A 24165-nucleotide genomic window follows, 5' to 3' on the forward strand; every position below is an offset into this window, starting at 1 on the left:
TGATGCTTCTTCAGCTGCTGAAAGCTGAGATCAGGAAGAGCTGGAGGCCCCAGAATGGGCACAGTTAGGGAAAGAAGAATGTTTTGACACGCTTGTGTCTTTCTCTTTCATGCAGAATTGGAACAGTGGGCCTGAATGTCTTGGATTACAACAGCCCCCAAAGCCTATGCCTTCCAGAAGTCTCAGATTAGCTCATTTCCACCTCCAGGCATATATACAAGAATTCCAAGTGGTTAACATTCTCCTAATAAGAAAACATATGTTCCCCAAATTTAATGGGAATTATAATAAAATCATCATGTTTCTAAATCTTTAATCCACAGAGAAGGATTTTAATTCCTGAAGGCATTCCACTGTTAGCTTTTTCAGGAACACTTACAGTGTGATTGAACCTGATTATTAAAACAATAGGTGATCTACTTCCTTTCTCTTCACTAAGGAAAAAAAAAATTGAACCACAATTGGTAAACTAGTCTCTAGGCCCTTTATAAACTGAAAAGATTTGGTTTCCAAGCAGGACAGCTTAGAGAAGTTTGGGAAGCTTGTGAACCAAGGAATGGAATGTTCCTATCATGAGACTTCAAGAGGGGGATCTCTGTGTTGGACCCTTAGCCTTAAGTGCTCACAACAAGCCCACAAGGAGGTGTAATCATCTCACATCTACAGATGAGGCAATGGAGGCCTAGAAATGACAACTGCTTTGCAATGGTCACATGACCTGCATTTGGGGGAGTTGAGATTCAAGGCCAGTTATCTCCAGCCTTCAGTGTCAGAGCAGCCACAGGGCCCCCACAAACTGCTCTCAGGATCAAGCAGTGATGAAACAGGCAGCCCTTCTTGATTCCTTGCTAACCTCAGAGATTATCACCTTTTTCATTTTTATATCAGTATAAATTGAATGTTCAAAAAATGAATGTGTAAAAATTGCCATTGTTCTCAATTCTGGCAAATCCTCAGAATTATGGAGGAGTTATTTTAAAAGAGTTGTGTGGCCTTGGGCAAAGTCATGCCAACTTTCAGCCATGGTTTTGACATCTGTGCAATTAAGATAACACCCACTCACTGGTTGCTGGGCGGATTAAATGAAAAAATAGATGTAAAAGAGCTTAGCACCTTGTCAGTGCTTAATAATTGTAGGTCCCCTTATTTCCTGCAATAAATATTACTAAATAAACTAGAGGCCTAATGCATGAAGATTCGTGCAAGAATAGGCCTTCCTTCCCCTGGCTGCCAGCACCACCTTTGTTCCGGCCCGGAGTTGCCTTCTGCCTTCTCGCACTGCCCAGAGGCCCGGAGTGGCTGGGACAGGGTGGGGCAGAACACCTGCGTTGTTGCCATGGTGATGATGCAGGCATCCCGGCCCAGCCACTGCCATCTTTGTCATCTCAATTTGCATATTCCCTCCTTATTGGCTGTGGGCGCCACCATCTTTTGTTGTGAAGTGATGGTCAATTTGCATATTCTGTCTTTATTAGATAAGATGGTATTTGAACAATAATATAGGTATTGAATATGTCCCTTGTGTTTGGTGCTGAAACAACTCTGTATCTAATCCCCCCCACAACCTGGGTGGTAGGTACTACTTGTACAGAAGAGGAAACTGAGGCTCAAGGAGGTTAAACAGGAAGTGGGACAACTGGGATTTGAACCCACACACGCTGAAGTTAGAGGGCATATATTAACTATCATGCTATCCTACCGTCCAGGAAATAAGCATGGATAGACATTTCATGTGGCCAAGGCTGACCTTGATGACTTGCTTTTGCTCTTTTAATCCCCATCCAACTCCTTCTTGGGAAATGAATGATGTTTGTGTGAGTTCCCCACTCTCTTAAGGATACTACACTCAGAAAGCTTCATCAATTGCTTGCAATTTTGCCTGCTCCTCATAAACCCTCAAAAGCAAGCCTCATGAGGTCACCAGAGCAAGTGGCAGATGTGATGCTCCTGAAAACTCCTTTTGTGCCTGATTTCTCTACAGAGAGTGCCTTGCTCCTCTAGCCACAGGGTGATAAGAGGAATAAAAACTCAGCTAAGGCTGCCTCCACTGATTTTCCTTCAATATTTATTTTCTTCTTTATTTGCACCTCTTCCAGAAAAGATTAGAGGTAGAATTTCCCATCAAAGATAACCAACAAAATATCTAGATGGGGAAAAAAATTATATATACACACACACACACACACACACACGCACGCACACACACGCACGCACACACGCGTACACACACACACACACTAGTATATGCCTGCAGTGCCCACAGAATAAAGAGGATATCAAGGTTTCCTGATCTTCTCCAACAGAAGAGGCTTCCAGAAGGGGGCGCTGTGGAACACCTCTGACACATGGTGTAGGTCTCACACCAAGGCCCTGTGCACAGAAACACTTTCTCCATTTTTTTATCTGCTCCTCTAAAGGAAGGGAGGACCCAAGGAAAGAGGAGGGAGGGAGGGAAGGAAAAGAGACCTCCTCTTCATTGTCATTTCTTGTTAGGAAGCAAATTCTTCCACATCAATTCTGAACCAATTGCCCTGCTGAGAACAAAGAGAACCAAGCATGTCATGGCTGCGTTTGGGATGGCTGGCTCTGTAGGACTGAGAACAGGGGCTGCGCACAGGCCATGGGTTCTGTCTGTGGTTCAAGAAGGGCTGTCATGGCAACAGTCAATGTCAAGTGTCTGGGGCTCCCCAGATTCACGTGGCTAATAGTTCCTGTGTTCTGAGCTAGGTGTGGAAGCATAGAAAATAAACATCACAAAGCCTGACTTTAAAGAGTTCCCAGTTACTGGGGGAGGCAGGCACACAATGGATATCCTGTAGGATCCACTAACACTTTCTACCACTATCTAGGGAGCATCTGTTCTGTGCCAGGTATTGTGCACCATGACAGGGATTCAGAGTGACCATGAAGCGTGGAGTCTAATGTCATAGTCTACTGTTTAGGATGCTGAGAGAGCACAGGGGAGAGTTTCTACCCAGACTTGGAAAAATCCTGAAAAGTTGTGTGGAGATGCCAGGACAGAGGGGGTAGAAAGGAAGCTCCATGCAAAAGGAAGATCATGATCAAATGCATGGTGGCATGAAAACATTTTCTACATAGGACACTACAAGGCTGGGGGGGGTGTGTCCATCCTTCAGTGGTTGGTCCTTAAGATTGAACTTGGAGCCCCTGGAGCACGGGCTACAGCAACTCCATAGGAAGGTGATGGGCCAGTCCAGGCACAGCTCCTGGAGGCTATGAGGAAAACCGTGTAACTGGGTATGTCCTCTTTTATATATAGTCACCCTCATCCAAATGCCCTCCCATGGCAAGTTCCCTGGAGACGAATCTCACGCCCCTGGTGTGCAATCTCTGCTCATGGCGTGCTCTGATAAACCCTTTAAAGAGCAGCTTGTTCAATTGGGGGTAGGGTGAGAGGGGGAGGGGAACATTTGTAATACCTTCAATGATAAAGATACATTTTTTATTTTATTTTTTAAAATATATTTTATTGATTTTTTACAGAGAGGAAGGGAGAGGGATAGAGAGTTAGAAACATCGATAAGAGAGAAACATTGATCAGCTGCCTCCTGCACACCTCTTACTGGGGATGTGCCTGCAACCAAAGTTCATGCCCTTGACCGGAATCAAACCTGGGACCTTTCAGTCTGCGGGTCGACGCTCTATCCAATGAGCCAAACCTGTTAGGGCAAGATACATTTTTTTAAAAAGAAAAGAAGAGAAACTGGTTAATGTGGGGGTTCAGTTATTGAGCATGTGGCGAGGTTGCCGTGCAGGGAGATATGCTCCCCCCGCCCCACATGGACCAAACATCTCGTTTCTTCTCTCAAACATCAGTCATGGCCCTACTTCAGGCCAGGCTCACATTGTCCTACTTGGTCATCACTCAACTCTGTAGGGTCAAGGCAGTGGCCCCTATTTTACCAATGAGGTGCCTGAGGCTTGGAGATGTTCACTAACCTGCCCAAGGTCTTTCTGTCCTGATAGAGTCAAGCCGAGATCATAGCTACGTCTGCTTCACACATGCCTCTCTGGGGCTCTCTACACATGCATCCCTGGCATTCAGGCCTCAGCTCAGACGGGAACTCTCTCGATCTAAAGAGGCCCCCTCTGCCACCGCTTTTCCTTTCATAGCACTAATCCTCTCTGCTAGGACAGCCCCAGCTCCTTCATCATCTGCCTCTCTCCCCCAACTCTATGAGGCCAGGACCTCTCTGGACTCCTTTATTGCTCTATCCGTGATGCTCCAAGCAGAGCCTGGGACTTGGAAACCCCCAACCACTGGTTGCTTCGTGAACAAAGCCATTTGGCTGGCCCCTAAGCCTGGCCCTCTCCACGCTACTGGTGTAGCTCATACTGGTGGCCAGTGGCCCACTGGGAGCTTGTGAGGAGCCCCATGGTGACTGCAGACTGACTCTCTGAGTCGAGGACTTTCTGGGCTTCTCATGGGTCAGGGCAAGCAATTACTTAGATTTTCATTTCTATTTCAATAAAAGGACTGTCCAGCAACATTCTATATGACAAACATTTGAGATTCATAAATGAATAGATTTCGTAAGTTATGTTTCTGGATGATTCAGACTCACTCTTCTTTCTACCCTCGAGTCAGCCTTAGGGTCACACCGACCTCTCGGACGCGAATCCTTGCAGAGCGTAGGATGCTCACTGTTGTCAGCAAGCACTGGCACCGGTCGCTGTGCGTGTTGCTCTGCATGGGCTCTGACTTTCGGTCGCTGGTGTTGCTGTTTCAGTCAGTTCATGTGTTCACTCACTCTTAGTGTTTATGTTGGTTGATTGCTGTGTTTCGTGTGGTGCCACCTTAATTGTGATTTTATTCCTCTCTAACGCTTTCTCGTCCCCAAATTATGTTTTCCACTAAAAAACAGTGAGGACCATCAGCCCTATGAAAGTGGGTCACAGGCCCGATTGTTTGGGAAAGAATCCTTGCACCCCACCTGAGGACCTCGCGTGATTCGTGAACCACCATTTTTTGTTTGTTTATGACAAGACATGTGCGTTCCTAAAAATCGACACACTAGGGAGAATGAGGAAATTGGGCGAGGGGCACAACCCTCAGAAACATCATCAGTGACGCATAACAAGGAGTGAAAGGAAAAACATTAGCACGGTTTTACACGGCTTCGTGGCTAAGAAACGTAGGTGCTACAGTAAATACGGCACTTTGCCTGGAAGAGGCCTGGCCTTTGCTCGTGGAGGTGGCCGTAGGAAGGGTTGCGGCTTGTGTGGTACTGTGAACGGGTGGAAGGAGGGTGGTCTGAACGGGATGGAAAGGCGTAGCCACAGGTGCAGTGGGTGCAGCTCCTAACAAGGTGGACCGAGGAGCTGGTAGATGTTGGAGGTGTGCACGTGTTGTACATTGCTGAATGGCTCACTTCAGCTGGGCACAGTTTCCTGCAGTCGCCCAGTATTTCTCAGCGAGGCAATTTTGCGTAAGCAAATGGGAAATTCCTGTCATCCTCAACTGATTCCCTCATATGTGAGTTGTGTTAACAAATTCACGTATTGAAAACAAGTGCCCTAGCGGAACTGGCTGTACCCGATTGACTTTCCTCCTCCCCTTGTTTATTCAGACTGGACCAAGAGGATCGAGTACCAGCCTGGCTCGGGGAGCGTGCCCCTGTTCCCCAGCATCCACCTGGAGACGTGCGATGGGGCCGTGTCCTCCATCCAGATCACCACGGAGCTGCAGACCAATTACATTGGGAAGGGATGTGACCGGGAGACCTACTCGGAGAAATCCCTTCAGAAACTGTGTGGTAGGTTTTCCCCTGTGGGGGTTTTCTTTAATTAATTGCTTTTAAATTATATATACAAAGCATATCTGATTATATTATGAGAGTATCAGCCCTTCCCACCTCGTTGTGACTCCTGGATGAATATTAAGTTTATTTCGTGTGGTTAAAGGGTCAGAAGGCACAGCTTTTGGCATCAGACACACCTGATCTGACCCCGCCATTTACCCATTGTGTGGGCAAGGGCGGTGACAAAGCCTCTATTCTTTATCAGTAAAACAGGGATTAATGACACAATGTGTTTAAGAGCACCTAGCGCAGGGCCTGAAGAAATACAGGTTTCCTTCCGCTGTTGGTTTATAGAGGCACCTGACAATATGAAGGGTGCTGTCAGTTACCTGGGGAGGGGGTGGTCTCCTCTCCCCTGGACCAGCTACATAATTTGCAGGGCCCAGTGCAGATGAAAATGTGGGACCCTTATGCAAAAAATCCTGAATAATTTTAATAATAAAATCACAAAGCATTCAACCAAGCTGGGGGCTCTGTGGGGCTGCTCAGGTCGCATGCTGGTAAAGCCCGGCCTGCTGCCCACATCAGAGAAAGAAGGGCTTGGGTGGGGGAGGGGTGGGCAAAGTGAAGGTGTCCAAGTGTGGGGGAGGGGCCTGCCTCTGTGAGCGGGGAGATGGTGCCACAGGAAGGAGCAGGCTGGGAACTAGGACAAGAGCTGAGAGAGGGGGGCCACCAGGACACTTGGCTTTATTGAGCCCCTATTTAATGCAGCCTTCCAGACTCTCCGCATGCATCACTGTATTTACTTCTGTCGTCCTCGCTGTGAGAAGGGTGTTATTCGCCAACGTTAAAGATGGAACATGTGAGGCCCAGAGAGGAAACATGACTTGTTCAAGGTCACACAGATAGAAAGTGACAGAGCCAGAATGCGAAGGTGGGCCTCTCAGAAGGAAAGTCACTTTGGCTCGGAATCTGAGATGCTAGGCCAGGCCTTGGGAGCTAGGATGGGAACCCGTTCAGTCAGCCTATGGAATGAGAGGATGCTCATTATGGTGGGAATGGTCCCGTAGACATGGTGAATGAGATTGTTGATGTGTTGATGGGCTTCATTCATCCCCACCCGAATATGTGTTATTTATTCTTTGTTCTCTTCAAAAATACTCAGGAACTCACTTTGACTCCGCAGCAGTGCTATAGGGAGCTTAGTCTTGCACCAGGCCTGTATTTGGGGGCAACTACATTTCCACAAAGGGAATGGGGGCTCCTGAGCACAGCCTAGCCTGCCATCCACTCCTGGTGGTCCCTCCACTACTGTCTTTGGAACATCTTCCCCCATCAATATTGTTTTACACACACATACACACACCACCACCACCACCACCACCACTACACCCCACACCCCCGCCATCAAAATGCTGGCTGCCCAAAGAGCCAAGTGAAACGTTTGGAACTGAATGTGAAATAAACCCTGCTTGGGTATCACCGTGTTTCATTTACTATGTCACCAGGCCGGCAAGGAAGGCCTGTGGGAACACAGACTTCTCCAGAATGATGTAGCTGAGCAGGGACATCACCCCGCCGCCAACATCCCAAACAGCTCTTGCAAAATGGATATAAGGGGCCCGCAATATTCAGAAAACTGCCTCCAGTCCTCTCCCGCACTCTGCGGACAGAGAAGCCGCCCCAGAGGACATCTTACTTTGAATGAATATCCCATTTCGCTCCCTGTGCACCTAAATGATCACCTAAATTATGAGTCCACGCGACCCCGCGCCACCCTGTGGGTTACAGCCATTTCCTAAACGCCTCCAGGTTGCAAGGCGATGATGGAATCAGCTTGTTAAAGACCAGGTGGGCCCAAGGGCACACACTTGTGATTTGATTTTGAATTTTGCTGGGAGAGATGAGAAGATAGGGAGAGTGAGAAGGATTTTCTGTGGGAAGAAACTTTAGCACAAAATTGCATCTGGTGTTAACACAGCTCACTCCTCTGGGCTGCCAGCTCGTCTTGCAGGAGGGCAGGTTAATTCGGTCAAGAAAGCAGTTTCCCTAAGGTGCGTGCAGGATTATCTGGTGCTCAGAGAGAGCCTAGGTTGAGAGACACCCGTGTGTCTCTTTGGTGACCTTCCCGATAGTGCCACCCTCCGCACTGATGGGAACTCTGTCTGAGTAGCCCTGATGGGCAGGGCCACGCCAGCCGCCCTATTCCGAGTCTGGATCTTGAATTCCACTGAGGTGGAGCTCAGGGAAAAGGGCAGAGGCAAATGAGGGGGACTCGGGTGCCCATCTGGTACAAGAATCTCCTTCAGAATGAGGCAGCTCATCAGGCCCCGTGGTTTCTGCCAGCGAGGGAGACGCAGGCTGATGGCTCCTCAAACGGAGCCTGGGTTGTCATCTCTGACTCCTGCAGGACCCCCAGGTGCTGGAGAGAAGCCTCTGTGTGCCTTCGGTGGATGGTAGGCACGTTTCTCGCGGGGTCTCTCAACCAGGGAACTGCCATGACACCGTAAGCCTCCGCATTCATGCATTTTTTTATTCTACAAATCTTTATTTGGGTGGAAATGGGGAGACCAATTAGGATGTTATTGCCACAGTCTGAGAAAGAGATAATGAGCTCTGAACCCGGGCAGTGGCAGTCGGGATGAATTTAAGACAGAGTTAGGAGGCCAAATCGGCAAGATTTAATGATTCATTGGCTGTCAGGAGTGAGAAAGAAGGCATCTAAGATGACTCCGGGATGAGCATCTGGCTAGACGAGGGCGTCTCCCATGAGAGCTAGGAGCCCAGGGCAAGAGCAGGGTTAGGGGGCAATGGTGGCAGTCACCTGTGGAACCTCCAGGTGTGGTGCCTTGCTCTAGCCTTACCCTCGACCCTCCTGAAGACCTGCCTCCACCTGCCCATCCATCCTCACAGCCCATTTCTTACTGACATTCTGCCTCTTCTTGGCCAGCATGGCTCCTTTATCCCTGAGCCTGGCTTGTTCCCATCCCTAAGGCTCATTCATGTTTCCTTCTGCTAGGATGCTCTCCCTCCCCCTTCATCATTCTAAACCCTTCCCTTTAGTCAGTATTCTCTGCCCTCTGTGCTCACTGAGGTGGCCGTCCTGGGTGCTGCCCTTGTGCCTTTTAATCCCCGCATCTCTTCTGTGATGCTGAGGTTGTGCAGGGACCCGGGCAGGGGTGTCTCCTCAGAGGAACATGGATGTCTGGTCATTGCCCACCTGCTTCCTCCACCTGCAGCATCAGCTCCATGAGGAGCAGTGATAGCATCCTGGTGAGGGGGAGTCAGACAATAACTGCACAAAGCCTGCGGTCAGGAGGTAGCTGGCAGGTGCCTCTCTGGTTTTTTGCTTGTTTTCATTTATCTTTATTGTTGAAAGTATTACATATGTCCCCTTTTTTCTCATTGACCCCTTCTAGCCCAAACCCACCCCCTCACCCTGGCCTTCACCACCCTATTGTCTGTGTCCGTGGGTTATACATAGTGCATATAAGTACTTTGGTTGATCTCTTCCCACCCACCACCCACCCCTGCCTTCCCTCTGAGATGTCACAGTCTTTGTTCCCAGTGAAGTGATGGACGCTGGGCGGCAGGCGTATTGCTGCCTGAGGTTTGTACACTGAGACTCTTCCACGCCGCCTTGAAGTAAAAATAATCAGGGCCCCAAACCCGTGTCCCCTTCATCTTGTGGGGTGGACGTAGCCCCTACTGCCCTTGCTTTGCAAAGAGCCAGGCTTCTTGGAGAAGTTGGGCAAACTGCATACCATTTCCTCTTAATTCCGAGATTCAAGATGAAGGTCTCTGCGGTCTCAGCACCTGGCTTTCCGGAGGTGACGTGTCACGGAGCTGCCTTGAGTAGGAAATGCGTGGGGAAACCTTTGGGAAGATCTCTTGGCCAAATTAGATTTGACATTAACAAGGGCCGAGGAAAAGGCCTGCTTCGATGACCTCCAGTCACTGCATATTACGGTAAACAGAAAAGTAGTTTGTGACGCACATGCCTTCAGGGCCCCGAGGCCAGGGGCTGCTCCTCCTCAGGATCACAGGAGTGCTGGCAGCGGCGGCACCTCCTGCACCCGTCACCCCCTCAGCTCTTTTGTACGTGGAGGCGTGAACTGTGAGGACAGGTCTTGAAGGAAAGGCCACAGGATAAGAGCTATTAAATTAAGTGATGGATAGTTCAGAGCAGCTCAGGTCACTGGACATTACGTTGTTCTCAGAATTCACATGCTTGTGAGCCAGGAGACTTTCATAGAAGATCCATTCATTCATTTAAGTATTTGTTAATTCAACAAATACCTATGGAGTGTCCACATGCTGTAAGGTAAGAAGACCACTTAATCCAGGCTCCTGGGGAAGACAGACAGGCCGAAAACTACACGTGGCAGCTTAATAGCTGCCCTCGCCGAGAATCACCGACAGAGGTTTTATACCCTCAGAATGGCCCCACTGCAGGGAGCTGGAGCCTCCAGTGCACCCCTAAAGAGCTGGGGCTCCCAAGGGACAGAGTTGGTCCCCTAGTCGTAGCCAGTGCTTCCATTCCCAGAGAGCTGAAGTGGGCCTCTTACTTTAAGGAAAACTTGTGCACACCCTTTGGGAATGTGATTAAATCATTAATCATTCAGCAGCCAAAAGCTGCACACACTGACTCACGGATCGCTGCAGTGAGCAGTGAGTTCCTCTCCAGATATGCCTATTTCTTTAAGGTTTTTTAGGCAGCTACCATACAGCATGCCCCCTATCCTGGGGAGAAGGTTGTTGCCTACAGTGACCTTGCCCAGGCTGGTCAGCAACTGGTTATCTGTGGTCCTGCTCCAGGAACCTGGCTGACCGCTCATCCAAAGCCCGGCTTGCTTCACCTAAAGATCCTAGTTTCTGATTCCAAGGCCCTGGAGGAACCCCTCTTGTCCAGGATTCCAGGGGTAGAATGATAGTGTGATTGTAGGAACCATAGGGTGTGAGCTCCTGAGAGGACACCAGAAGGTTGTCCATTTCCACGCTGAAGGTATGCAGATGGAGAAATGGGAATTGTAGCTGCTGAGGTCACTTAAGTGGATTATCGGTCAGGATAGGAGGATGTGCTGTAGTAGCAGATCTCATTGGCTTAAAATAACGAAGGTTTACTTATTGTTTCTACCCCATGTTTTTCTTGGGCTGACTGTGACTCTGTTCCGTGCTAGCTTCCCACTGGGATCAGGCTAAAGGAACAGCCTTTCCTAGAGCATGGTGGCTCTCATGGCACATGGAAGAGACACATGGTGAGCCATGGACTGGCTCTCAGAGCATCTGCCCTGATATGGTACATGTCACTTGCACTCACATTTCATTGGTCAGAGCAGGTCACATGGCCAAGTGATATCAGTGGGTCAGAGAAGCATGTTGAGAGCAGGATGCACCCTCCCACCATGCAGACCTAATAGGGCTTTTGTCAAGAGAGCCTCCCCGCTTCCCCTGAGACTCTCTGTCACTGGACTGCTCTACCCGCCAAAAATAAAAGACTCTCTACTGCGTCCCTAAAGGTAGGGCCCATTTCTGTCTACTTTATTGCTGCATTCTCACTGCAGTACCAGCATAACTTAGACATTACACAAACAGTTATTGAAATAATGTGAAGATATTGCCATTTGTGAGAGCGAGGCCTCTGTCCTTGATCACAATGGTTCTTCTCTCCTGAGACCTTCCCGCTCATCCTCATCCTTTCCCGTGCTGTGGTGGACCATGAGGAGGCATATCCATCACCACTACCACAGTCCCAGCTGGAGTGCTAAGATTCTCTGCCCTCACCAAGAGCAGAATGCAAACCTTTCAATTAAGAAGTCCAGACAGTGACAACTGCCCCCAGGCTCATTTGGGTTCTCACATCACAGTGTACCCTGGAATCTGCCTCATTCACCCCCGGCTCTATCTACTTGCTGGCTCAGAGAAGCTGCCCCACCCTGAGAGGGCTCGGGGACCTGGAATCAGATCTCACCTCTGATTCCCAGCCCTCCCCGGCCTCACCACCACTGCAGCTGCTGTGCCCAAGACCAGTGTGGCCTCTCAGGTGAGTCCCAGGGACTTTGGAAGAGTCCCAAGGAGCATCTGAAATACACCCAAATGTGCAGACGATGCCATACCATCTTTGCAAGTAATGCATCTGTTTGCCCACTGCTCTCTGTGGAATCCCTCGGGGAGATGAGAGAGAGAGAAAAAAAAACAACTTTGGGAGAAGGCAAGTCTCTATTTGTTTAATTGCATGGAGAAAAGAAATACAAGATGTTGAGTTTGCAGGAATCTGCACCATCTGCTTGAATGCAGCCTGATGCTTCCTTCCCTGTAGGCAACATCTGTGGATGCGGCAGGGTGGCCTGCTGCTCCCCGCCCCAGGGAAGACAAGGGAGCTCTGCATGGATGGCCTTGCAGGTCACACGCTGTCTTCAACGTGCCCTTCTGTAGACAGCGGCCTGTATAGGGAGCCGGGTCCCAGGGGCCTGGGCCGTGCTTGGCAGGACACTCTACTATGTGGTAGAAAGAACATTAGCTAGGTGTCTGAGGGCTGGGCCTGCCTCTAGCCTGCTGTGTGGCTGTATGAGCTTGGTCATTTTCTCTCCCTGGGCCTCAGTTTCCATGTTTGTAGAATGGGCAGGAGGTTCTAAGGTTCCCCTCCAGGTTCAGTGACATGATGCGTGGGGAGGTCTAAGGGGAGAGGAAAGAACTGGGAAGTCCTGATGACGGGCCCACTCCCCAGCTGGTTGTGATCCTGAGTTTGCTGAGCTTCAGGGTTCTTAGCTGCAAACTGGAATCAACGGTATTAATTGCATAGCTGAGTAACTAAGAAAAAGCACTGCAGTACTTAATTCTGGTCTGGCACACAGTGCCCCCAAAAAGTTCTCTAGGAAAATAATAATAAAGACCTGTAACTGAAAAATAAAATTCTGTATGCATAGGAGATATATATATTTATACTGACCAGGGCTGGCCTTTGGCAAATGCAACCAATTTTGCCTCCCAATCTCTTTATGTATTACCCCCATCACTTCACACCTGTACATATACTGCACATCTCTTCCTCTATACAAACCTGTGTGGGGGGAAATTACAGGCAGCCCCTTCACTAGTCTAAGGTGCTAATTGCAGTGTGAATTCTATAGGAACATTTGCTTAACAACAGCAAGGTCCTTAGACAAAAAGAAGCCTCAAGTTATAGGGTTCTTCACTGGGTCCTGATACATGGCGTTGGCTGCATTGGCTGGAGCCAGAAGTCAGGAGCACTGAGTCCTCAGCCTGTGTCTCCCTGGCCGCCTGAAGTTTCAGGAACCGACACGCACTCTGTGTGTGCCCCAGTTGGCAGGCTGTCTTCATGCTGAACAAATCCTGGTGTTTTGTTGGATCAAAGAAACTGTTGCCATGTTGCACTAGTCTAGGGGTTCTGAAAACTTGTTCTAAAGACCACAAATCTCCCAAATCACTCCAAGTCTTAGCCTGTTACCATCTTGGTAGCTTTCTTTCTATTTTCTTTTTTAAATTTAATTTTATTGCTTAAAGTATTACAAAGAGTAGTACACATGTCTCCTTTTTTTCCCCATTGACCTTCCCCCGGCTTCCCCTACCCCCCAGTATCTTGCGTCCATTGGTTATGCTAATATGCATGCATACAAGTCCTTCGTTTGATCTCTTACCTATCCCTGCCCCCCCGCCCACCCCCCCGCCCCTGCAACCCTCCCCCCACTGTAGTTTGACAGTCTGTTTAATGCTTTCTTACATTCAAATAGCTCTGGAGGGTGATAACCCTTAAGGCTTAGTCATTAAAACATTAGTCTTGCCCTAGCCAGTTTGGCTCAGTGGATAGAGCATCAGCCTACAGACTGAATCCCAGGTTCGATTCTGGTCAAGGGAACATGCTCGGGTTGCAGGCTTGATCCCCAGTAGGCACATGCAGGAAGCAGGTGATCAATGATTCTCTCTCACCATTAATGTTTCTATCTCTCCCTTCATCTCCCTTCCTCTCTGTGGTAAAAAACAAACAAACAAGCATTAGTCTGAATTAACAGATAGGTAAAATAGATACCAAAGGAGGCTCTAGTGCAGTGGTTCTCAACCTTCCTAATGCCACGACCCTTTAATACAGTTCCTCATGTTGTGGTGACCCTCAACCATAAAATTATTTTTGTTGCTACTTCATAACTGTAATTTTGCTACTGTTATGAATCGTAATGTAAATATCTGATATGCAGGATGTATTTTCATTGTTACAAATTGAACATAATTAAAGCATAGTGATTAATCACAAAAACAATATGTAATTATATATGTGTTTTCGGTTGGTCTTAGGCGATCCCTGTGAAAGGGTCGTTCGACCCCCAAAGGGGTCATGACCCACAGGTTGAGAACCGCTGCTCTAGTGGAATGGGATGAGAACAAATATTGATGAGCGATGTGGGGCATGGACAAGAGGCTGGATGGGCAGGCTCACAGGAGCATTGGGCAAAGGGCCAGAACGTCTCTTGGAGGCACTAGATGGGAGGAAAGGCAGTTGGTTATACACATTAATGCAGTGTCTACTGTGTGTCAGACATGGTACCAACCAAACCCTCTCGGAAATATGCATGTAAATAATGCAGTCAACACTGCCCACATTTGCTCTTGATGCACATAAGCCACAAGGTGATCATGAATTGGAAAACCGAGCTCTTCCACACGCTCAGACTCTGCGGTTCTCAGAGGCCTCTCCGAGGTGAGCCTCTCACAGTGCTGAAGAGAGCATACTTTTCACACAGCATAACTTTCGATTGCAAGCCAGTGGGTGCTCAATCTCAGGCTCAATGGTCTCTTCCAAGGCTGGAGGCAAAACTGGCTGGGTTGAACATTTGCAAAGAAGTATATTGGTTTCCAATATGGCACTTTCCTGAGGGACTTTCAAGGGTCATTTTAACTATAGGTTGTTATAGGTTGTGGTTGTTAACTTTGGAGCCCAATCCTTAGGCTCTGATACACAGAATTCAGAAGTCCATGATCCCTGACAAATAGCAGGCAGTACACCCAACCACTGTCCATGACACTCATTGGCATTTATAACTAACTGGTCAGTCCTGAGCCAGGAGAGAGCCCCACACAGTGGCCCCCAGCATCGTGCACACCTTAGGTTCCCTGGCTCTTCTTCCTGACAGTATCAGGATGCCCCCTGCCCTCCTCCTTCCTGAGTAGCTGAGCCTTGCTCCCGTGTGGAATGTACGGGTGTGGACAACATAAGGATGTGGCAGCATTTGAGCTTCAATGGGAAGTCGGTGGAGGCCCAAGGATTATCCCACTCACCTCAGCTCCACCCTCCACAAGGTTGCAGGTGTGATTCTCCTAAGACACAAGTTTGCCCTTACACTACCACTGCTTCAGGTTAAGCCCCCATGCATTAGTCTGGAATCATAATGGTAGCAGAAATAATAATTATTATTATGATAAAGTTATAGCTAACATGGAGTGATCATTCACCTTGTGGTGAGCATGCTGCTGCAAGCTCTAATGCAGTTTCTTATTCAGTCCTCACAACACCCCAGGCAGAGAGATAGTAGAAAAGGAGGTGGAACATCAGAAAGGTTAAGTGACTTGTGCAAAGTAACAAGACTACAAGTCATTCTGCCAGGCATCAAATTCTGACTTCAGAACTCAACCGCTATAGCATTCGGCCTAAACAAATGGTTGGATAAAAAGGGAAAAACAAACAAGTGCGGTGAATACAAAGTGGCTTACACTCCTCGTGGGATCAGGACCTAGACCTTCCCCTCAGGGCCCTGATCACACTGTATCACCGTCGTCTGACCACTTGTTGGTCCTGTGCTCCTCCAGGTCGGGGGGTGGTGCTGATTCTCCTTTACATCACCAGCGCCTGCAGGGGGTCTTGGCATCTTGTCGGTGTTCAATCAGTGTCTGACAGGTTAATGGATGGATGAGTATGTGAATGAATCCATGGATCCCAATAAACCCTGGCCTTCTCCAGGAACCTTGCCCACAGGGGAACCCCATTTTCCTGAACTCCTCCAGCACTTCTTCCTTGTATGATAGTTCATTGCACTCTGGCTTGCCACATGCAACACTTCTCTGTGTAAGTTCCTGATGCCTCCCCGAGCGGACCATAAGCATTTCCCAAGTCACCGAGCTCAGGGCTGGGCCAGACCTCTGAATAAGTGCACTGAGTACAGCTGAGCCTTGAACAATGTGGGGGCTGGGGCCGGGGGGGAGGGCTGACCCCCAATGCACTCAAAAATTCATGTATAACTTTTGACTTTCCAAAAACTTAACAACTGATGGCCTACTGCTGAAAGCAGCCTTACCAATAACATACTTTGTTGATTAATATATATATTTTGAATGTTATATGTATTAATATTTTGTTCTTACAATAAAGCTAGCAAAAAGAAAATGTGTTTAAGAAAATCATAAGGGAGATAAGGTACATTTGCAGGATTTATTGAAAAAAATCCACATATAATTGGACCCACACAGTTCAAATCAGTGTTGTTCATAGGTCAGCTATAGCTTATGCTGACCTAGGAGCAGAAAACAGAAGGCGAGGCCACCCACCCCCGGAGGAATGACCCTTTTTCCTTTTGTCCCCGCCCCTGCAGGAGCCTCCTCTGGCATCATCGACCTCCTGCCGTCCCCCAGCGCTGCCTCGAACTGGACTGCGGGACTGCTGGTGGACAGCAGCGAGATGATCTTCAAGTTTGACGGCAGGCAGGGTGCCAAGGTCCCTGATGGGATTGTGCCCAAGAACTTGACAGACCAGTTCACCATCACCATGTGGATGAAACACGGCCCCAGCCCCGGCGTGAGAGCCGAGAAGGAAACCATCCTCTGCAACTCAGACAAGACTGGTGAGTCTTGCCCAGCCCTTCAGTGCTGCCTGTGGTGTCCCAGCAGGTTAGGCAGAGACACAGCCACCGAAGATGTGGCAGAAAGGCAGGGGCGAGAGAGGGGCCCTGGGAAAGGCTTCTGGTCTCTCTGGCTGCTGATTCCTGGGCTCAGAGTAGAGTAGGACCAGGAAAAGGGGGAAAGTAGATGTGCAGACACAAAGAAGGCAAAAGCTGGCTCTGGGGTTGGTGGTTTCAAATCAGTTCTTCAGAGCCCCCACCTCCCAGAAGCAGCTTGGGGCTGCTGGACACGAGATGGGTGGGGGTGCACCCTTACTTCAAGCAAAGCAGCGCCATCTTCATTGTATTATATACAGGGGTGGGCAAAGGAGGTTTCCAGTTGTGAGTACAATAAAGCTATTGTAATAATCATAACCTGCATGTCTTTTTCCATGAGAGCAACTGTAGACCTTTTTTTGCCCACCCCTGTATAGTAAGACTTCCAAACGTTTATGTTCAATAATAGGGCCCTGACAGTTTAAATGAGTAGTTTGAATGTCCGTGCCCTACATAATAATGGTGGCTGACCTGTGATGGGCATTTTCAGCATGCCGCCGTGCAAGGCAGCGCACAGCTTGTGGTTTAAAACTCTCTGCCGCTTATTGGCTGCATGACCTTTGACAAGTTGTCTACCCCTCTGTGCCTCCCTTTCCTGTCTATGAAATGGGCATTAGAATATTACCTACCTTGCAGGGTTTGGTGAGGATTCGGTGACTCAGTGTATGCATAGTGCTTTAGAAAGGGCCTGGCGTACCGGAGTGCAATCTGTGTTAGCTGTTACTCCCCTCGCCAGGGTCTCACATCTCCACAAACAAGTTTATTAAAGCATCGCGGCGTTTCCTATTTTTAAGGCTCAGGAAACATCCCTGGCAGGTTCAGGAACCTGTCCCAAGTTATACAGCCAGTAAGTATCAGAAGTAGAATGTAAGCTTAGAGTTAGCTCATTCTAATCCTGTGCTCTTGTCAGTACGCCCCACATGTGCACGTGCGTGTGTACACACACACACACACACACACACTCTGACATCTTATGCAAAGTTTACAACTCCATCTTAAACTATAATTTCACAATTTCCCATTTCAAATACTGCTCTCGTTAAGTTACCCCAAACACATAACCACAGCAACGGGAAGACAGTACAGAAGGATGGCTGGCAGCTCAGCCTCTGCTGACGGACAGCCAGAGTTCGTAGGGTGTGACCTTTGAGCTCTCTGGGCTTGTTTCCCCTAGTCACCTGCTCACTTGCCCCTCATTTGTGGAGCATGTGCCGTGTGGAATATTTCTGTGTGGGCTACTCTATCGTAACTGTGAGGTCAAAAGACTCCTCCTCCCAGGCAGTTGGCGTTATCTGGTGGCTACAGGGCATCATGGCTGGGACCCATGGCATGAAACTTTCTAAGCAGGAAAGGAAGTTTCTTATTAGAAAAGGGAAAAGTCCCACCCGTTGTCTGTCCATGGAGGAGAGAGGGCTGAAAAGTCACAGAACTCTGTGTGATGTTGGAAAATCAATCTGTCCCCCACTGCCAGCAACTAAAAGTGAGACAGAACCCTCCTCCCTGCACAGAGATCAGAGAAGGAGATGTGCCTGGTGGTCCCCCTGTCAAACCTGATGAGATAAAAGCCCGGAACTGAGGAGGAACCAGCTAGGTTAAAGGATCCCAGAGTGAATGATGGGATTGTCAGAGGGCTCCCTAACTCTCTCAGAAGTGTATGTACCAAAAATAAATAAATAAAACCTGCTAACCTAAGTCATTTTTATTGGGGTCTGATGCAGTATCTGAGCTTAGGGTAGGTTTATATCTAAAGCCCAAATGACACCTTAGGAGTTTTACTGTGGGGCTTTCTTGAATCTTCCTCTTGCATTTCAATGAGCTCCACCATGTATGTTCTAGAACATTCCTCAGAACCAATTGTAAAAGAGAGACTGGAATGCCAGTGTCCTGGAGGTATGCTAAGTGATGTGGCGGGAAGACTCCTCTGCTGAGACTGACACTGACACAGGGACCCTCTCCCCCCCAAACCCTCGCTCTGTCTGCAGAAATGAACCGGCACCACTACGCCCTGTACGTGCACAACTGCCGCCTGGTCTTCCTCCTGCGGAAGGACTTCGACCAGGCCGACACCTTCCGCCCGGCCGAGTTCCACTGGAAGCTGGACCAGGTATGGCTCGAACCTGGCCCGTTGCCCCTGCTCATTCCTTTGCAGGGGGTGGGCGGTGTGCTCCAGTGATGATGGCAGCGGGTAGGCACCTCCGGGTTCTGGTCACTTGCTGATACTTGGAAGAATTAGCTCAGGGACACAAAGAGCATCGTAAAGTCTGGATGGAAACTGCCACCTTAAAGACCAGGCAGAAGTGGGGAGGGTCAGCTGACCTGCGTCTTGTCCTTTGGGTCTGCATTGAGCTCCTGGGAAGCTGGTTCCCTTTCCCTTCATCCGAGGCTCACTTTGTGATGGTTGTTAGCACATCTGTGTGTCGGAAATGCTCTGTTCTCCCTCCTTGATGCTCTGTTATCTCCCTCGGATGAGGTGCAGCCTCGCTTTAGGTGGCACAGGTTGAGCGCAGGGGCCTGAGGACTTTGAAGTGAGCAGTGACAGGTGCACCGTGAGCAACGCGTGCACTCTGAGCAACACGTGCTCTCGTCTGAAGTGGAAAACTATGACTCACTTCAGGGCCCAATGACTTGTGATCACAAGGACCGCTGTGTCACACTTGTCAGTGACAAGTGAAGTGTCTCGTTTGAATCAAACGCTGTGGAGTGTCTATTTCCGACACGTGCAGCTCTGAGATAGCGGAGGTGGCGCTCACTGCTCCGGGTGGCCGTGCCACTGAAGAGGCGACTGTGCAGCAAGCCTAGAGTTGGCCTTCAGTGGGATCTGAAGAGTGACTTTTTAAAAATGGGTTTTAAATGACCAAGAGGGAGAGTGGCCAGCAGACAGGGAAGGGGAGTGCAGAATGGTCTGCGTAGGGAAGCAGGTGGAAGGGTGCTCCTTCTATGGCCTTACTGCCTAGGGCAGTGATGGCGAACCTTTTGAGCTCGGCGTGTCAGCATTTTGAAAAACCCTAACTTAACTCACATATAGAAATTTTTTGATATTTGCAACCATAGTAAAACAAAGACTTATATTTTTGATATTTATTTTATATACTTAAATGCCATTTAACAAAGAAAAATCAACCAAAAAAATGAGTTCGCGTGTCACCTCTGACACGCGTGTCATAGGTTCGCCATCACTGGCCTAGGGCCTCAGCAACTCCTTTTGCTTCTTTTTCTGCCCCACCCCTATCCTGAGTGCCTCTGGGGACCTCAGTCTTCTTTTCTCCCTCCAGAACCACTGTGTGTTCCTGCCTCACCTTGTCTAGCGCTGAATGTTCCATAATCCTTTCCCTTCTCTCTCCTTATGACCGCATCCTCCCCACCCTCTCCGGGTCCTACCTAAGCTCCCAGGCCCTCAGTGGAGCTGACCTCAGAGAGTGTTCGTGGGCAGCGTTCCAGGAGGAATCCATTTACACTGAGATGAGAATGACGGCTGCCCCCTGGTACCCACACAGAAGCACAGGCCTGTGCGCTTTCGTAGATTCATTAACCCCAGGCAGCCTCTCGGTGGTGGAACATCAGACAGTGCGCTAAGGTCGAGGAGGCCAAGCTTAGGGAAAGATGTCTGAGGGAGCCCAGGGCAACTGACTAATCCACTCCCAATAAATCCCATTTTGCTGGATCCTGGGGTTTTGGAAATATGGCATCTGATTAGTGTATGTTTCTCTGAACTAGGAATTCTAGGTCTTGCCGAAGTGATGAAATCTTGACATTGTTTATTTGATTTCCCAGCCACCTCTCAGCTACCTTCTAAAGTGCCGTATGGCTTATACGAGATGTTTTTAAATACACAATATGAATTGAGATGAATGGAAATAAATTCCATATTGTGAGGGCTTTTAATAAGAACACTGATCTAGTTAGTGCCTGGGATATTTATAGATGCCCTGCAGCCTTTTCTCTGATGGGATTGAGTGATACAGGCAAACGAAGTCACGGGGTTTGAAAATAAAACTGAGCGAGGAAGGAGTTCTGGTTCCACAGATAAAGATATGGTGAATCTAGGAATTCTGGAATGTGCTCCCAAAGTGGTGAGTTGAAGGTGGGGCTGAGATCCACTGAGCATCCTGCCAGGCACGCTGTGCGTGTGAGCTCATCCTGGTCTCTGCCACCATCCTGCCCAGTCCTACCCAAGGTCAGTACCTGCCCAAGGTCACGCAGCACACCATGGGGAGGACCTGCCTTTTCCATGATGATATGCTGCTGCTGCTTTGGTGAGCTTGCTAATTTAAAATTTAAAATGTTTTCCATTTTTAAAATTTATCGTTATTGTTGAAAGTATTACTGATATCTCCCTTTTCCCCCTATTGACCCTCTCCACTCCATACCTTCCCAGGCCCGCACTATTGTCTGTGTCCATGGGTTATGCATATGTGCCTGTAAGTTCTTTGGTTAATCTCACCCTCTGAGATTCATTCGTCTGTTCCATGCTTCTATGTCTCTGGATCTATTTTGTTCATCAGTTTATTTTGTTTATTAGTTTCCACATCTGAGTGATATCATGTGATGCTTGTCTTTCTCTGGCTGGCTTATCTTGCTTAGAATAATACTCTCCAGGTCCCGTAATGCTGTCTTAAAGAGTAAGAGATCCATCTTTTTTATAGCTGCATAGTATTCTAATCTTTAAATGTACCACAGCTCTTTTGTGGGCACTTGGACTGTTTCCAGATCTTAGCTATTGTAAATAGCGCTTCTATGAACATAGGTGTGCGTATATGCATAGGATATATTCCTAAAAGTGGGATCACTGGGTCAAATGGCAGTTCCATTTTTAATTTTTTGAAGAAACTTCATACTCTTTTCCTTAATGGCTGCACCAGTCTGCGTTCCCACCAGCAGTGTACTAGGATTCCCTTTTCTCCACGTCCTCGCCAACACTTGTCGTTTGTTGATGATAGCCATTCTGGCAGGTGTGAGGTGATACCTCATTGTTGTTTTAAATGCTCAAAGTCACTAATCGTCAGAGAGATGCACATTAAAGTGTTTTAATTTTTAAATTTAAAGTATTTTAATTTAGAGATCAGAATTATCACTGAAATGCAAAATATTTACAGACTGTATGAAACTGTCCAATCTTCACGTTGCTCACGCCTGGTCTCCTTTGTCTTAGTCAGCTAGGGCTGCCATAACAAAATGCCATGGACTGAGTGGCTTTGACAATAAACATTCATTTCTCACAGTTCCAGAGGCTGGGAGGTCCATGATCAAGGTGCTGGCCAGTTCCGTTCCCAGGGAGGGCTCTCTTCCTGACTTGAAGCAGTTGCCTTCTTGCTGTGTCCCCACCTGGTATAGAAAGAGAGCTCGGGACCTTTTCCTCTTCTTAGAAGGCACCAGCCCCATGGGATTGGGCCCCTACCCTATGACCTCATTTAACCTTCACTGCCTCCTAAAGACCCTGACTCCAAATGCAGCCTGGAGATACGGGCTTGGAAAAGCCCCCAGGAGGGGCAGCATCTGAAGGGAGTGTGGAGGGCTCAGTGGAGCCAGGCGGGCAGAGAGCTGAGCAGGAAGGAGGGCCATCTGCAGGGAACTGTCAGCTTCCGGTGTGGCAGGGCTGAGGAATGGGGCAGAAACAGAAAACCTTGGCAGTTAGGACCCAACTTTGGAGGAGCAGGTGGAATTCAATCCCAAGAGGCCTTTTATATCATGCTATTGAGTTGGTACTGTATCCCCAAAAGAATTGGCCCCAAATTGAGGCATTTTGCTATATAAAGAAGACTGAGAATTTCCAGGATCGGTAAATGTGAAGAAGGCTATATGAAATTCATAAAATGTATCAAGTGTAAGCCAGTATAACTCAGGCCAAGTCATTCAATGGGACCAGGGGTGGGAGTCGCATTAGAAGCAGGGTCTCCCCTTCCTCTCCCCATAGCCGGGCAGGGACAGCAAGCACTTGACGGATGCTGCTGTGGGCGTTGAAACCAGAGCATGCAAAGCAGGAAGGCTTCCATATGGCTCTTCAGGAGGCGCCCACGGAGAGAGGCAGGTGCCCCAGAGGAGCTGTGCTCTTCCCGCAGCCCAGCCCTTAGCCCCATGCCCCAGAGGGCCTTTGCCAGGGTGGACAGACTGCCAGGTCAGTCCATCAGCAGGCAGCTCCAGGAGATGCCCCTGAAAACCCCATGCACCTCAGTAAAGGGATCCTAATGATGAGGAGAACGTCATTTGAATGGGATTTTTACTTATGATCTGCTAACACAAATCCCTGGAGCCAGCTGTTAATCATGGGCAGACCCAGACTAGAGCAGAGGAGGATACCCGGCTGCCAGCTCACACGGGAGAGGGTTTGTCATTGGCAGCCCCTTCCAGCTTTAGTATTATTTAGATACGGTTGACTCGGTGTCATGAATTCTAATGATCTTCCCTTTGTACTTGTTGGTGCTCAGAGGGAAACCTGCTGGTGTTTTACGGCATGTCTCAGTGTCTCAGTTCCTGGGAGGCCCAGCTTGAGTGACAGCCTCAGTTGACCAGCACGAGGACAGGTGCCCCCGGTTCCTAGGAGGGAAAAAATATGCATCTCTGAAAAAGTGCACAGGATGCAGAAGTGGGCTCACTCTGGTGGCCCATTGCCTTCTCTGCGCCAGCACTTGTGACAGGCACCGGGGGGAGGGAAGTGAGATGTGACCCTGCCGGGGGCTGCGCACAGCCCTCCCTACCCAGGGTAGGGGCCCAGTAGGACATCCTGTGGGAGCACCAGCTCTAGTGATCATGGCAGGGAGAAGCAACACAGGGAGTGAAGAGGCCTCACTGGGTGGAGGCTGGTCCCCACTGGAGATGAAGCCAGCGCACAGCTCTAGGCCACACGAGATTCCAGGCCTGGTGTTGCATCTCCAATTGTTCAGAGGTTGGAAATCAGATTTCTGTGTGAAATCTCTCAATTTTTAATATTTTTCTAATTTAAAAACATATTATCATCAGACCAAACAAATGGTCTACAGTATACCTTTATGCTCTGGTCACCAGTTTGAGATGACTGATAACAAACAGACAAAATAAAACCAGTTATTTTGACAAAGGAAAACTTTGCTATAATAGGTCTATATGAGAAGTTGGATCTTCTTAACAAGGCCCACCTATCCTTTGTAAACACCTCCTGCTCTCCTAGCCCCCACCCCACCACACCCTCCTTTAAGAATGCTGGCTTTCCAGGGGTGAGATCAGGGGTGGGCATGTCTGGTCTCCACCATCCCCTCACCACACCCAGAGGGAAGAGGCAGGTGGGAGTGGGGCAAGGTCCCCTGGCCCCAGGCCCTTGGTGTTGGAGGTGATCTTCCTTCCTCTTGCATAAAGAGGAGAGTAAGTCACAGGCTCAGTTCCCCCAGGAAAAAATAACAGCTAAGATTTGACCCAAATGCTCACATCTGTCTTGGGCCAACACCTTTGCCTATCAAGTCCATTCTAGTTGCCTCCCAGGAAAAAATAACAGC

At 48.7% G+C, this 24165-nt stretch overlaps 1 protein-coding gene across 1 annotated transcript in view; it reads left to right on the forward strand.

The window, feature by feature from the left end:
* CLSTN2 (calsyntenin 2) overlaps positions 1 to 24165 on the forward strand; it is a 554129-nt gene that overhangs the window by 453932 nt on the left and 76032 nt on the right. The window contains exons 6-8 of the mRNA XM_070433507.1: positions 5592 to 5777; positions 16361 to 16609; positions 18685 to 18806. Coding sequence (XP_070289608.1) covers positions 5592 to 5777; positions 16361 to 16609; positions 18685 to 18806 — 557 coding nt within the window. The remainder of the gene's footprint in view (positions 1 to 5591; positions 5778 to 16360; positions 16610 to 18684; positions 18807 to 24165) is intronic.

Source organism: Myotis yumanensis, unplaced genomic scaffold (assembly GCF_028538775.1).
Source record: "Myotis yumanensis isolate MYYU_CA2020_CCGP unplaced genomic scaffold, mMyoYum1.0.hap1 SCAF_14, whole genome shotgun sequence".
NCBI classification, from domain to species: domain Eukaryota; kingdom Metazoa; phylum Chordata; class Mammalia; order Chiroptera; family Vespertilionidae; genus Myotis; species Myotis yumanensis.